At 41.5% G+C, this 12,814-nt stretch overlaps 1 protein-coding gene across 8 annotated transcripts in view; it reads right to left on the reverse strand.

Annotated features, from left to right (window-relative positions):
• FGGY (FGGY carbohydrate kinase domain containing) overlaps positions 1-12,814 on the reverse strand; it is a 502,857-nt gene that overhangs the window by 153,552 nt on the left and 336,491 nt on the right. For all 8 annotated transcript variants that reach the window (XR_011144409.1, XM_068963998.1, XM_068963999.1 and 5 more), the window contains one exon: positions 5,860-5,967. Coding sequence is in view for 7 of the 8 variants with exons in the window: in XM_068963998.1 (XP_068820099.1) it covers positions 5,860-5,967 (108 nt within the window). In the remaining variant the exon portion in view is untranslated. The remainder of the gene's footprint in view (positions 1-5,859; positions 5,968-12,814) is intronic.

Here is a 12,814-nt window from a genome sequence, read left to right on the forward strand (position 1 = left end):
TCCTTCCAAAGAAATCCCAGGGTTGATTCCTTCAGAATGGACTGGTTGGATCTCCTTGCAGTCCAAGGGACTCTCAAGAGTCTTTTCCAACAACACACTTCCAAAGCATCAATTCTTCGGTGCTCAGCCTTCTTCACAGTCCAACTCTCATATCCATACATGACCACAGGAAAAACCATAGCCTTGACTAGGCGGACCTTAGTGGGCAAAGTAATGTCTCTACTTTGGAATATACTATCTAGGTTGGTCATAACTTTTCTTCCAAGGAGTAAGCGTCTTTTAATTTCATGGCTGCAATCACCATCTGCAGTGATTTTGGAGCCCAAAAAGATAAAGTCTGACACTGATACTGTTTCCACTGTTTCCCCATCTATTTCCCATGAAGTGATGGGACCAGATGCCATGATCTTCGTTTTCTGAATGTTGAGCTTTAAGCCAACTTTTTCACTCTCCTCTCTCACTTTAATCAAGAGGCTTTTTAGTTCCTCTTCACTTTCTGCAATAAGGGTGGTGTCATCTGTATATCTGAGGTTATTGATATTTCTCCCGGCAATCTTGATCCCAGCTTGTGCTTCCTCCAGTCCAGCATTTCTCATGATGTACTCTGCATAGAAGGTAAATAAGCAGGGTGACAATATACAGCCTTGACATACTCCTTTTCCTATTTGGAACCAGTCTGTTGTTCCATGTCCAGTTCTAACTGTTGCTTCCTGACCTGCATACAGATTTCTCAGGAGGCAGGTTAGGTGGTCTGGTATTCCCATCTCTTTCAGAATTTTCCAGTTTATTGTTATCCACACAGTCAAAGGCTTTGGCATAGTCAATAAAGAAGAAATAGATGTTTTTCTGGAACTCTCTTCCATGATCCAGCAGATGTTGGCAATTTGATCTCTGGTTCCTCTGCCTTTTCTAAAACCAGCTTGAACATCAGGGAGTTCACGGTTCAGGTATTCTGAAGCCTGGCTTGGAGAATTTTGAGTATTACTTTACTAGCATGTGAGATGAGTGCAATTGTGCGGTAGTTTGAGCATTCTTTGGCATTGCCTTTCTTTGGGATTGGAATGAAAACTGACCTTTCCCAGTCCTGTGGCCACTGCTGAGTTTTCCAAATTTGCTGGCCTATTGAGTGCAGCACTTTCACAGCATCATCTTTCAGGATTTGAAACAGTTCAACTGGAATTCCATCACCTCCACTAGCTTTGTTCGTAGTGATACTTAACCATAGCTTTGACCATATGAATCGTTGTTGGCAAAGTGATATCTCTGCTTTTTAATTCGCTATCTATGTTTGCTCTAGCTTTCCTTCCAAGGGGCAAAGTTTTTTTAATCTTATGGTTTCAGTCACCATCCATGGTGATTTCAGAACCCAGGAAAACCAAATCTGTCACTGCTTCCACTTTTCCCCCTTCTATTTGCCATGAAGTGATGGGACCAGATGCCAAGATCTTAGCTTTTTTAATGCTGAATTACAAGTCAGCCTTTTCACTCTCCTCTTTCACCCTCACCAAAAAGCTCTTATGATGTTCCTCTTCACTTTCTGCCATTAGAGTGGTATCATCTACATATCTGAGGTTGTTGATATTTCTCTGGGCAATCTTGATTCCAGCTTGTGAATCACCCAGCCCAACATTTTGCATGATGTACTCTGTACACACCAGTTATGGAGGACTGGCTGAGCCCCTGAGGCAAGCCCCAGGGTGAAGGGCATTGGTGATAAGGGAGGAAGCAGATAAGCACTCACAATGCACAAATCCTAAACTCTAAGAGCAAGCAGCAGCTCACATAACCCTGTGGCTCAAGTTTATAAAGTTAAATTCTGACTTCAATCAATTGAATGTTAACTCCCATCAAGCCCTAGTGTCCCAGAAAGCCAGTGCACCACAGAGGCAGCTTAGGAATCTGTCCTAGTCTCTTTTACCCAGTACCTGCCCCAATAAAAATGACTTCAAGTAAGATAGAGAAGACAGCTTGGAGAGAAGGATGGCTGAGGTCCAGTTGGAAATAAGCTTCAGCATCTGGACGCAGTGACTGCATGGGCTGGTATTCTGTGGAAAAAATCTGGGCAAAAAACGATGGTTTTGCACAGCTATTCTGGAAAGAGTATCGACAAGCACGAGACCGTCTTTGATGGGTGTTTGGTGAGCTGAAATAAATCATCCATGGGAACGGGGTATGTGCCCTTCTAAGAGGAAATAAATATCGGCTGCACAAGTTTGAAATGAGTGGAAAACAAGCCCAAATCTCAGGCAGATGAAACTGCAAGGACTCCAGAGCCAGAAAAGATCCTATCCTATTTTTTTTTCTTCATCCTGAAGTTAACCAGATGGAGACTTTTTTTTTTAAGTACCAATCTATTCATATACTTGGAATGAAAGATTTTGCTTTGTGATGGAAGATCTGTATTTAATTGCAAAAATAAGACAAAATATCTTTTTTTTTCCAAATCTAGAGTTCAGATAAATTTTATTTCTTTTTCCCCCCTCTCTCCTTTACTTCCCTTTTCTTCTTCTGTCTCTTCTCTTCCACTTTATATGATATATTTACGACTGTATGTTTGTAATGCATTCTGGACAGTGTAATAATAGAGCAGACTCTTATAGACAAAGTATATGAGAGGAGGTGTACCTATGAAACACAGAACAAAAGAGATGTAACTTCCTCTTATAGTTATCTGTACAATGACAATATGCTGAAAAACCAGTGATAAGAATTCACAAAACATGAACCAGAATAAGTACACAGAAAGGAAAGATAAGTGGCAAAGGAATCAGTAAAAAGGCCATTGACAGTGCATCAGGAAACTCTCCAGGCTGTGCTTGAGACCCTGAGTTTCAGTTCCTCATCTGTAAAATATGGATAACTGTACCTAACCTGTAGGGGTTCCAAGAGGATTAAATAAAATAGTACATGAAAGGCTCTTGGAATAGAGACTAAATAAGTCTTCAAAATAAATATTAGGCATTGTGATTATTATGACTATCACTCAAGGATTAACAAGATTATTTATATATAAATCTTTCCCATGGGAAAATGCACTCAATAAGGCACAATTATTGTTGCTATTATTATTATCATCATCATTGCTATTCTTTTTATATCTCTATTTTCTTGTGTATCTCTATTTTCTTTATATCTCTATATTTCTATTTGCTTTGGCCTCTTTGAACTGATGCTTTATTGGATAATCTGTTTCTTTCTTGATTCAGATTTTGCTCCATTTTGCTAGCTTCTGGACTTCCTTAGATTTTGCTTTCTGTAACACATGGGTCAATCATGCTCCATCCCGAGGTCCAATGAAACTATATACATAGAATTATCCAAAGAAGAACTCTATATGCAGCTTTATTGATGGTGCAAAATCAACTAACTAGATAAAGGCCAACAGTTCCCATGATTCTTTTCAAAAACCATAGTGGACTCTTATGAAGATTTTGTTAATGGTCAGAAAAGAGTCACTCTTTAATATTTAATTTCAGGCTCAGGAAGTAGGCATAACCAATTCTTGTCCACCAAAAGATGTCATAACGTTTGGGCAAAGATGGCTTATATCCATAGCAACGGAACAAACTCTAAGCCAAATACTAGGAAAAGCATTTATTAACTGACACAGATGTTCAACTGTCATACTAAATCTCTGAAAACCTGTTGATGGACAGCTTCATGGACAATGCATCCTGCAAAAAGAGTTAGTTGAATGAATCACTATTTTTGTTATAAAAGTCTCTAGGTTGTGTCTGCTATGAATTCTGAGTCTTCCAAGGTAATTATACCATAATATGGGCTTGTAAAGTGTTTGTTTCAGTAATGGGTTTTCTTTGTGTCTCAGAAAGGAAGTGGATATTTAAGTTGAAAAGTTGTGTAAATACACGACACTACGTTTAAATAGGAGATCGTCAAGTTCCAATCCCACTGCACCTTTGGCACAGAGTGATGTCTTCTTCTCAACTTTTCTATTGAGAACAATCAAATGTTATTTAATTTATACTTCCCTACCAGACAATGAGCTCCTTAAACCTGGGACTGTTAGGGGACTAATTCATATATCTTTAGAGCCCGGCACAAGAGTGGAGGCACACAACTGGCTCTTTGAATCTAGGCATTCACCTATGCCTCCATCAGCTTTGACAGAGAATACAAGGCATCTAAGAATAAAATACAAACACATCGAGAAATGGAAATTAATGGTCCTTTGTACCCACATGCAGCTTAGGAGCAGACCGCTTGTGATTTGCCTGAACATTCAGAAGAGCTGGAGAGGAGCAGACCATAAACAGACGATTTCAATACAACATAGTAAATGTGAGGTTGGGTAGCCAAGGCTGGGTCTCATTTTCTCTTGCTTTTCCACAGTTAATCCCTCAAAGGTCTGCTGATCTCTCGACCTCAATTCTCAGTCATTATTGCCACTGTCCCCATTCAAGCTCTCATGGCTTTTTGTCAGTGGGTCAATCTATTGAAGCTAGTCTCTTTTCTTTGGGCTATGTACGCCTAGGCCTTCTTCCTGATGGCTACTAGCCAGTTTTATAACAGAGATCTGACAACATCCATCCCTCTTCCAATCTTTTACCTGCTCCTCTTGGTCTACTACCTAAAGTCCAACTCGTTAGAATGTTTTGCAGGGACTTCTTCTGTGGGGTCCCTGACCAGCTCTTCCAATTTTACTGCAAGCCATTTTTCTAAGAACAGTTTATGCCACAACTGAAAGTTTGCAATTATCCTCAAATATGCCTTGTTATTTTTTCACTCAGATAACTGTGTCTATGCCAGTTCTCCTACCTAGAAAATATCCCTGCCTTTCTTTGTCTGGTTGGTCCCTATTTATTATCAAACCTCAGCACAAATACTGTCTCCACTGTTAAGAATTTCTTAATCTAGCTTTGTTCCAGCTCTGTGTCTTATACTTCAGGTATAGTATACATCTCATTTTTATTGATCTTCTGTCTTCCCTATGAGATGACCCCATGAATTCAACACATTTTCTCTAAGCACCTTTTATGAACCAGGCACTGGGCTGGATACAAAAAGTACAATATGGCCCATACTTTTAAAGAGCTCCTGCATGTAAGTCACTTCAGTCATATCTGACTCTTTGCAACTCTATGGACTGTAGCCACTAGGCTCCTCTGTCCATGGGATTTTCCAGGCAATGATACTGGAGTGGGTTGCCATGCCCCTTCTCCAGGGGATCTTCCTGACCCAGGGATTGCATGGGGCCAGATACAACGAGATGTATGATATGGTCCACGCCTTTAAAGAGCTCCTAGATTTCTGGAAAAGACAGATTATCTCAGAATTTGCTAAGAACTGAAGTTATGTCTTAAAGATTAAGTAAAACTAGCAAGTGACAAAGAACTTTCCAAGCAGAGCTTATACCAAGACACAGAGGAGTCGAATAACATGAGCCATGGGGAAGCTGTGAGTAGGGCAATCCAGCCGTAGTGACAAGTACACATGCCAGACTGGAAGGGATAGACCACAAGGGGAATGATGTGCCCAGAAAACTATCTGAACTATGCCCCCAGGGCTATGAGGAACCAGTGAAGGATGCTGGCTAGAGATGAACACAGTCCTTTTCACACAGTAGAATATCACTCTTGTTGCCATGAGAAAAATGGGTTGTTATGTGAAAAGAAAGCTAGGTGAGAAGATTGGTTAGTCATCAATGCCTGGACCAACATTTATTCCTTTGGCAAACACAGGCTGCATATGCTCCATATGTGAGGTTGTATGCTAAGGAAAAGTTAATTCTGATTTAAGAGTCTGCAAATCTTTCAGATACTGGGTATAAAGAATATGACAAAATGGACTAGTCAAGGGTGGAAAAACATTAAAGACCATAGGAAGAAAGTGTCAACTTACCAGTTTTCCAGTAACGCTCTGACCACCTTCATTCAGCCAGAACCCAGGGACCATGGCTGAGAAATAAGGGCCCCAGACACCTGGTACAAAGATTGGGTTTTTGCTGATCTGGAAAGAAAGGGGCAAAGTATGTGAAAATATTGACCTTCAAGGCTAGAAGCAGTCTTATCTTCCTCCCATGTGAGGTCCCTCTGACCATGGAATTCAGCTTCTCCCTAAATAACTTTGATGGTGGGGAAGTCACTCCTGCCAAAGGATGGGCCTGGCTTCTTCTTTAAGAACCTTTCTGATAAACTCATCCAGGTGTCAAGGTAGCCAAAGAGATCATTTTGGAAAGAAACTGATGTGACAGTCTTTGGCTGGCTCCCTCTCTGTAGTGAACTGACTGCAGTTGTGGTCCCCATTTTCTAGCCCTCTCTGCATCCACCTGCTCTGCGATGTGACTTCGTAGCCCCTGTCATTGAGAGGTGGGATCCCCATCCTTTGAGTCTGGATCAACTTTGTCACTTGGTCTGGCCAACAGAATGGAGCAGAAGTGACACTGTGCACCAGCTTTCAGGCCAAAACCTCAAGAACTGTGTGCCCCTGTTCTTCCTCCTCTCCCTCTGCCAAAGTACATGCCCCAGTGAGCCTTCTGGACAGATATGCAGAAAGCTGAGTCAGTCCAGTTGTCACACGTGATGATTCAGATACATGAGATAGCCAAAATCGGATCAGCAAATCCTTTTAGTCAACCAGCAGCTGGCAAGCCTGGATCACCAGAATCACTCAGCCAACTGATAAGACTTGTGAACAAAAATACACGTCCTGTTGTGTGTCATGAGGATCTTATGTTTGTTTCCCACCTAACATATTTAAGGCAAGAGATACATCCCCTTACTTCTACAAACATTTATTAGACACCTAATAGCATACTTGGAGAAGGCAATGGCACCCCACTCCAGTACTCTTGCCTGGAAAATCCCATGGACGGAGGAGCCTGGTGGGCTACAGTCCAAGGGGTCGCGAAGAGTCGGACACAACTGAGCGACTTCACTTTCACTTTTCACTTTCATGCACTGGAGAAGGAAATGGCAACCCACTCCACTGTTCTTGCCTGGAGAATCCCAGGGACTGGGGACCCTGGTGGGCTGCCATCTATGGGGTCGCACAGAGTCGGACACGACTTAAGCAACTTAGCAGCAGCAGCAGCAATAGCATACTATCTCTCTTGACTAGGGACACGGATATGAATGAGAAAGAGGTCTAGTCTGCAAGAAACTCCTCATTTAGGGGGAGCTAGATAAGTAAACAGTCAAACAGAAAAGTGTGATCCATGGGATGGTAAAGACCAAGCATGGAATGCTGTGGAGGGGCACATCAGGTAAGGAATGAAGTGGTCCAGACTGTGGCTTCTTAGAGAATGGGACATATACTTAGACTAGTAAGATTTAGCAAGATGAAAGGAGAACAGGCATTCCAGGTCAAGGGGATAGCTTGAACAAAGCCATGTAGGTGAGACAGATGCTCTTGGTATTCAAGATATGACAATGTCTTTTTGTAGCAGACCATGGAAGTCCATTAAGTGTTAGGAAAGTACATCAAGGGATGAGACAGGATAGGCAGGGATGGACCACATGTTTACTGATCTGGAAAGGCATGAGCTTCTCATCCACCCAGTGGGGATGAATGCTGAAGTGATATTGTGGTTGTGGGAGGGTGTATGAGAAGGTAAGGATGAAAATGGAGTTAGGTACACTGGGTCTACTCCTGAGTGTTCTGAAGCTGGGCAGAGAATGTATGCATTCATTTACTCTACAAATATTTATTCAGCTCTTACTATGCCAGGCCCTAGGGATACAGAAGTGAACTGAATATATCTATAATTTCTGCCCTCATGGAGTTTATAGTACAGAACTTCAGCATATGGATAAACCTTCTAACTATTCTGGTTCTCTTTTCATTAAATGACTGAAATCAGTCAAATCAGTAGGAGTTCCAATCCCCAAAAAGGAAGGGGGTAAGGGAAGGCAGGAGACTATACAATGTTACAAACTTTAAATTTTGTCAAATAAAAATAGTTTATAAAAAGGGTAAATTTAACACCTAATTTCAGGGGTAAAGAGCTTTTTTGGTTTTTCTTCCCTGCAAGGAAAGACCATTTAACTTTGATACATTCACTCATTTCTTGACGGGTTCAGCAGATGTTTCCTGAGTTCCTGTTGTGATCCAGGCACTGAAAGTAAACGTACAGAAAAGAGTGTAGTCTCCACCTTCATGGAACTGCTCTCTTAAGAGGGAAGTAGACGAGGGGGGCTGAGATTCAGGTTTGGCCAGGATTCTCTCAGTTTTAGCATTAAAATTCCTATGTTCTAGAAAACTCTCAGTACTAGGCAAAACGGACAGCTGGTCACCCTAAGATGAGTATCACACAAATGTATAAATACAAACTGTGATAAGTGAATGAAAGAATATCAAAAGGTATTATAAGGGCTCATAAGTGAGGTACTTAATGTAACCTAGGGGTCAGACTTTTCTGAAAAAGTGATATTTGAATTAAGGTGAAAACATACACAGAAATTATTTAGGTGTGAACATATATACATCTGTATTTTGCACATATATATGTGTGTTTGTATAGGTACATGATATAGAGAGTGTTCCAGACAGAAGCAGCACACACTAAACGGTATTCATTTTTATCACTTTGTCTTTGTCAGTGAAAATTTTATCACATGCCAGCTCTAGAAAGTACTGCCCTACTCTGCAATGCCTGAGCCACATTGGGGTGAATAAGACAGCCCATGCCCATAAGCACGTAAGCCCCGGGGTTTAGATGGGTGGATGGACACCCACCAAAGTCAAGCCATCTGTTTTCATGCCCTGCACCCCTTCCCGTCCAGAATTCTTCCAGCACCATTCGACAGATGAGTTTCAGAGAGGCGGCATGTTGTCCACAGTCACAAAGGTTGTAAGTGGCTGAGGTGGGAGTCGAACCCAGGTACATACTGGCCTCAAACTCTAGGATATGCTTTTTAAAAAGAAACAAAATTTGTATAAATTGCTTAGGAGGGTTTTGTATCAGTCCTGCCACCCCCACCCCCAACTATCCCTGTACCTCAAACCCCATGATTTAAAGATGTTTCTGTATCAGTTTTTGCCGAACTCCACTGGCAGACTAGACTCTGCTGCTCAAAATGGCAGGTAAAGGCTCTGTCTAACTGTCTAGAATACTCTGAGTTGATTCCTGCTTGTGCTCACTCATTTGGAACGGCACACACTTCTCATTGAACATCCTGACTACGGCAAGGAAACAGATACATGTTCCCCAGAGCACCTCCAATTACTCCCAAGCTCTGGGAGAAAACAAGTAAGAGTTTGTTTAGACCGAGTGTACATTCATGTATTTATGTATACTTTAATCCTCTGCAGTAAACCTAAATACTTTAGAAAAATTTTGTGAAAGCCCTTTCCATGTTGATGGCTATCTTGGCCTGAAGGCTGCTCTGGGACTCAAAGGAAAGGAGCACATTTTACTCCACTAATAACGGGTGTCCATACAGGACACTGACTTTCCAGCAATAATGTGCTATTGGCAACAGCAACCACTACAACTGATTGGGTACTTATTAAAGACCATATTCTAAGCACACTGCAGGAATTAAATCACTTGATCCCCACTATAACCCTAAGGGGACGATTCTATTATTACTCCTATTGTTCAGATATGTAAACCGAGGCAGAGACTGTTAAACAGCATACATGCTCATGCTCGGTTGCTCAGTCATGTCCAACTCTTTGCAATGGGATTTGCATGGGATCCCTCTGTCCATGGGATTTTTCTAGACAAGAACACTGGAGAGGACTGCCATTTTCTCCAGAGGATCTTCCTGACCCAGGGATTGAACCCACATCTCCAGTGTCTCCCACACTGGCAGGTGGATTACCACTGAGCCACCTGGGAAACCCATTAAATGGCACACACAAGGTACACAAGGTTATAAAAACACAAAGCAGTCAGGCCCTACAGGTCCTGTATTTGTTCCTGTTCTGTATTTCTTCCTGATTTTAGGCTACCATTGCTTCTTTGAGTCCTTCATTTACCGCTAAAGGGCAGAAAGCAAGGGTCATTAGAGCCAGAAGAACCAACCTCCTGGCCTTGATGACACGTAGGACAGGGAATCTTCATGTGCAAAAGGCTTTTGATAAGTTTCCCCCTATAGACTTGTGAAGAGCAGAGGAGAAAGAAAGGATTGAGTCAAAGGCCTGTCTTCACTCTATCATGACTACCATGTTCTTCGCCAGGTGACCTTATGAAAGGGAATCTGATTTCTGAGCTTCAGTTTCCTCAGTTCCAAAATGGGAAGAATGATATAAATGTGGTAGGACTTTCATGAAAATAAAATAAGCTGTCACCTATAAACAGCTTATTATATGTTAAATATCACATAAACATTAGTTCTTGAAGTGAGGAAGGTATGACGGGATAGTCAGGTGACTGGGACGAATGGCCATAGCCGAAAGTAACTGCTACCATTAAGCACACATCCTGGTAACTCAGTTGGTAAAGAATCTGCCTGCAGTGCAGGAGACCTGGGTTCAATCCGTGGGTCAGGAAATCCCCTGGAAAAGGAAATGGAAACCCACTCCAGTATTCTTGCCTGGAAAATCCTACAGACAGAGGAGCTTGGCAGGCTATAGTCCATGGGGTCCCAAGAGTAGGACATGACTTAGCAACTAAACCACCACCACCACCATTAAAGAAGTCTCTAGATGCATTCTTGGTTTCATTCAGTCAACATTCTTAATAATGAAGTAGAAGATGACATGGGCTTCCCAGGTGGCTCAGTGGTAAAGAATTTGCCTACCAACGCAGGAGACGCAGGGGATGCTGGTTCAATCCCTGGGTCAGGAAGATCCCCTGGAGAAGGAAATGGCAACCTGCTGTGGTATTCTTGCCTGGAGAATCTCATGGACAGAGGAGCCTGGCAGACTACAGTCCATGGAGTCACGAACAGCTGGACACGAGTTTGAGTGACTCAGCAGAGCACACAGAAGCTGATATAGAAACAAAGTTTATCATATTTTCAGGTGGTATAAACTTGGGAGGATTACTTATCATGAGCCATGTCCAAATTATGATTCAAACTTACTTTAAGCAAACATTAAGCAAAATACAACTAGAAAATAGTTAACATTTATTAAATTGTAAAGTCAAAATTTTACACTTAAAAGGTACTGGTAATATTCCCTTCTGGAATATTCCTTTTAATGGGTGATGTTACATGAGCATTAGATTTAGTATGAATTGTATGGAAACCTTTGATGTATTGTTTAATTATGTGTGATAGAAATAAAGTTATAAAAACCTACAATAAAACAAAATATTTGGTTGCACACTCTATGCCAGGCACTAAGATCAGCAACAAGGTTAATAAAATAATAAGGCAGAATAATAATAACAATAGAAGAAGAACAGTGAGGAAAGAGAAGGGAGGAGAGAGGAGAAGAAGGAGAAGAATTAACAATAAGCCACAGCCCTTTTCCACAAGGTGCTCCTGGTCAGACTGGGTAGACAGAGGTGGAAATTAACAAATTACAACAAAACATGCCAAGTGCTACAGTGAGTTGGGTGAGGAGTGTGGTAGGAGCCCAAACTGCCTGGGAGAAGAGCGAGCACTTCACAGAGGTGGCCACATGGGAGCCAGGCCTTAAGGGATGAATAAGTGCTTCCTTAGGGGGATAGGGAGGGTATCCCAGGTAACAAGCCTCAGAGGCATGAAGCTGTGCAAGCATCTCAATTTTTACGAGGGCTTAAAGTTCTCCACTTTACATAAAAGTTCACAAGGTCTGAAGGATGGGTATATTTTTGCAACAACATATCCTATTGCTTGTTAAAGATTCCATTTTAAAAATCCGGTGATGGGAAAAAAGCCTCAGTGAAACCACCCTCAAAGTCAGAAAGAAGAAATAATAATATAGAAATAATAATAGTAAGTAATAAAATAGCAATTGCTAACAGTTATCATGGGTTTATTACACGCCAGACTCTTCGAGGCACTTTACAGGCATTATCACATTTAATACTCATGACAACCCAATGAGATAGATACTATTATTATACTTACTCCACAAATGAGGAAATCTAAGCTGAAGGAGATCAAATAACTCGTAAATACAAAAGGAGTAATTGCAAGGTCCAGGCAGGATCTAAGCTATGATCTACCAACTTATTTTTCTCTCCAGATTATATTTTCCTTACCCATAAAATAGCCTGGACTAGAGATGTTTAATATCTCTTTTGTCTTTGAGATTCTCTGATTCCTGAAAGTTGAGTCATTCTCCCTTAGCTGGCCAATCGGAACTCTCCAGAACACTATTAATATTTCAACACAGACTCTGCCCTCACATGGCCTGGGACTCATGGGGTTGTCTGGGGTTGCTTCTTGGGGTATCTCTAAGTACCCAACTTTGCTCTACCAACTCTCTGACCTATGGCCAACATTACTGGGGGCTTCTCCAGACTGCCAACTTCATGGATTATATTCAATGGCTATTATCTATAATAACTTACATTAGCTGGGTAAATATTCAGCAACTACTTACTGGATACACACTGACTTCAAACTACTGTTTTAAATATAAAAAGAAAGATGGGTGTTGAGAGCCATGTAAATGACATAATCCCTGTTTACAATCTAGTAGGCACTGGAAAGCAGGATGAGCTGGGTAGTTACTCAGGCATCAAGTGACTTCTGAATGTACATTTGCATTCAGACTTAAAATAATCCTATTAATACATGGAGTCAAACACACACAGTCCATTTTACAGGTGAAGACACAAGAATGGGGACAGTAATCGAACTACCCAGGATCACAAGGCTCAGAAATGGTGGAGTTGGGATTAGAAGCCTCTCTCCATGTGCTCCTGCCTCTTTTCATGTCTGTATCCGAGCTGGCTCCAGGAGTGGATGCC

The sequence above is a fragment of the Capricornis sumatraensis genome, chromosome 2, assembly GCF_032405125.1.
Source record: "Capricornis sumatraensis isolate serow.1 chromosome 2, serow.2, whole genome shotgun sequence".
Lineage (NCBI taxonomy): Eukaryota > Metazoa > Chordata > Mammalia > Artiodactyla > Bovidae > Capricornis > Capricornis sumatraensis.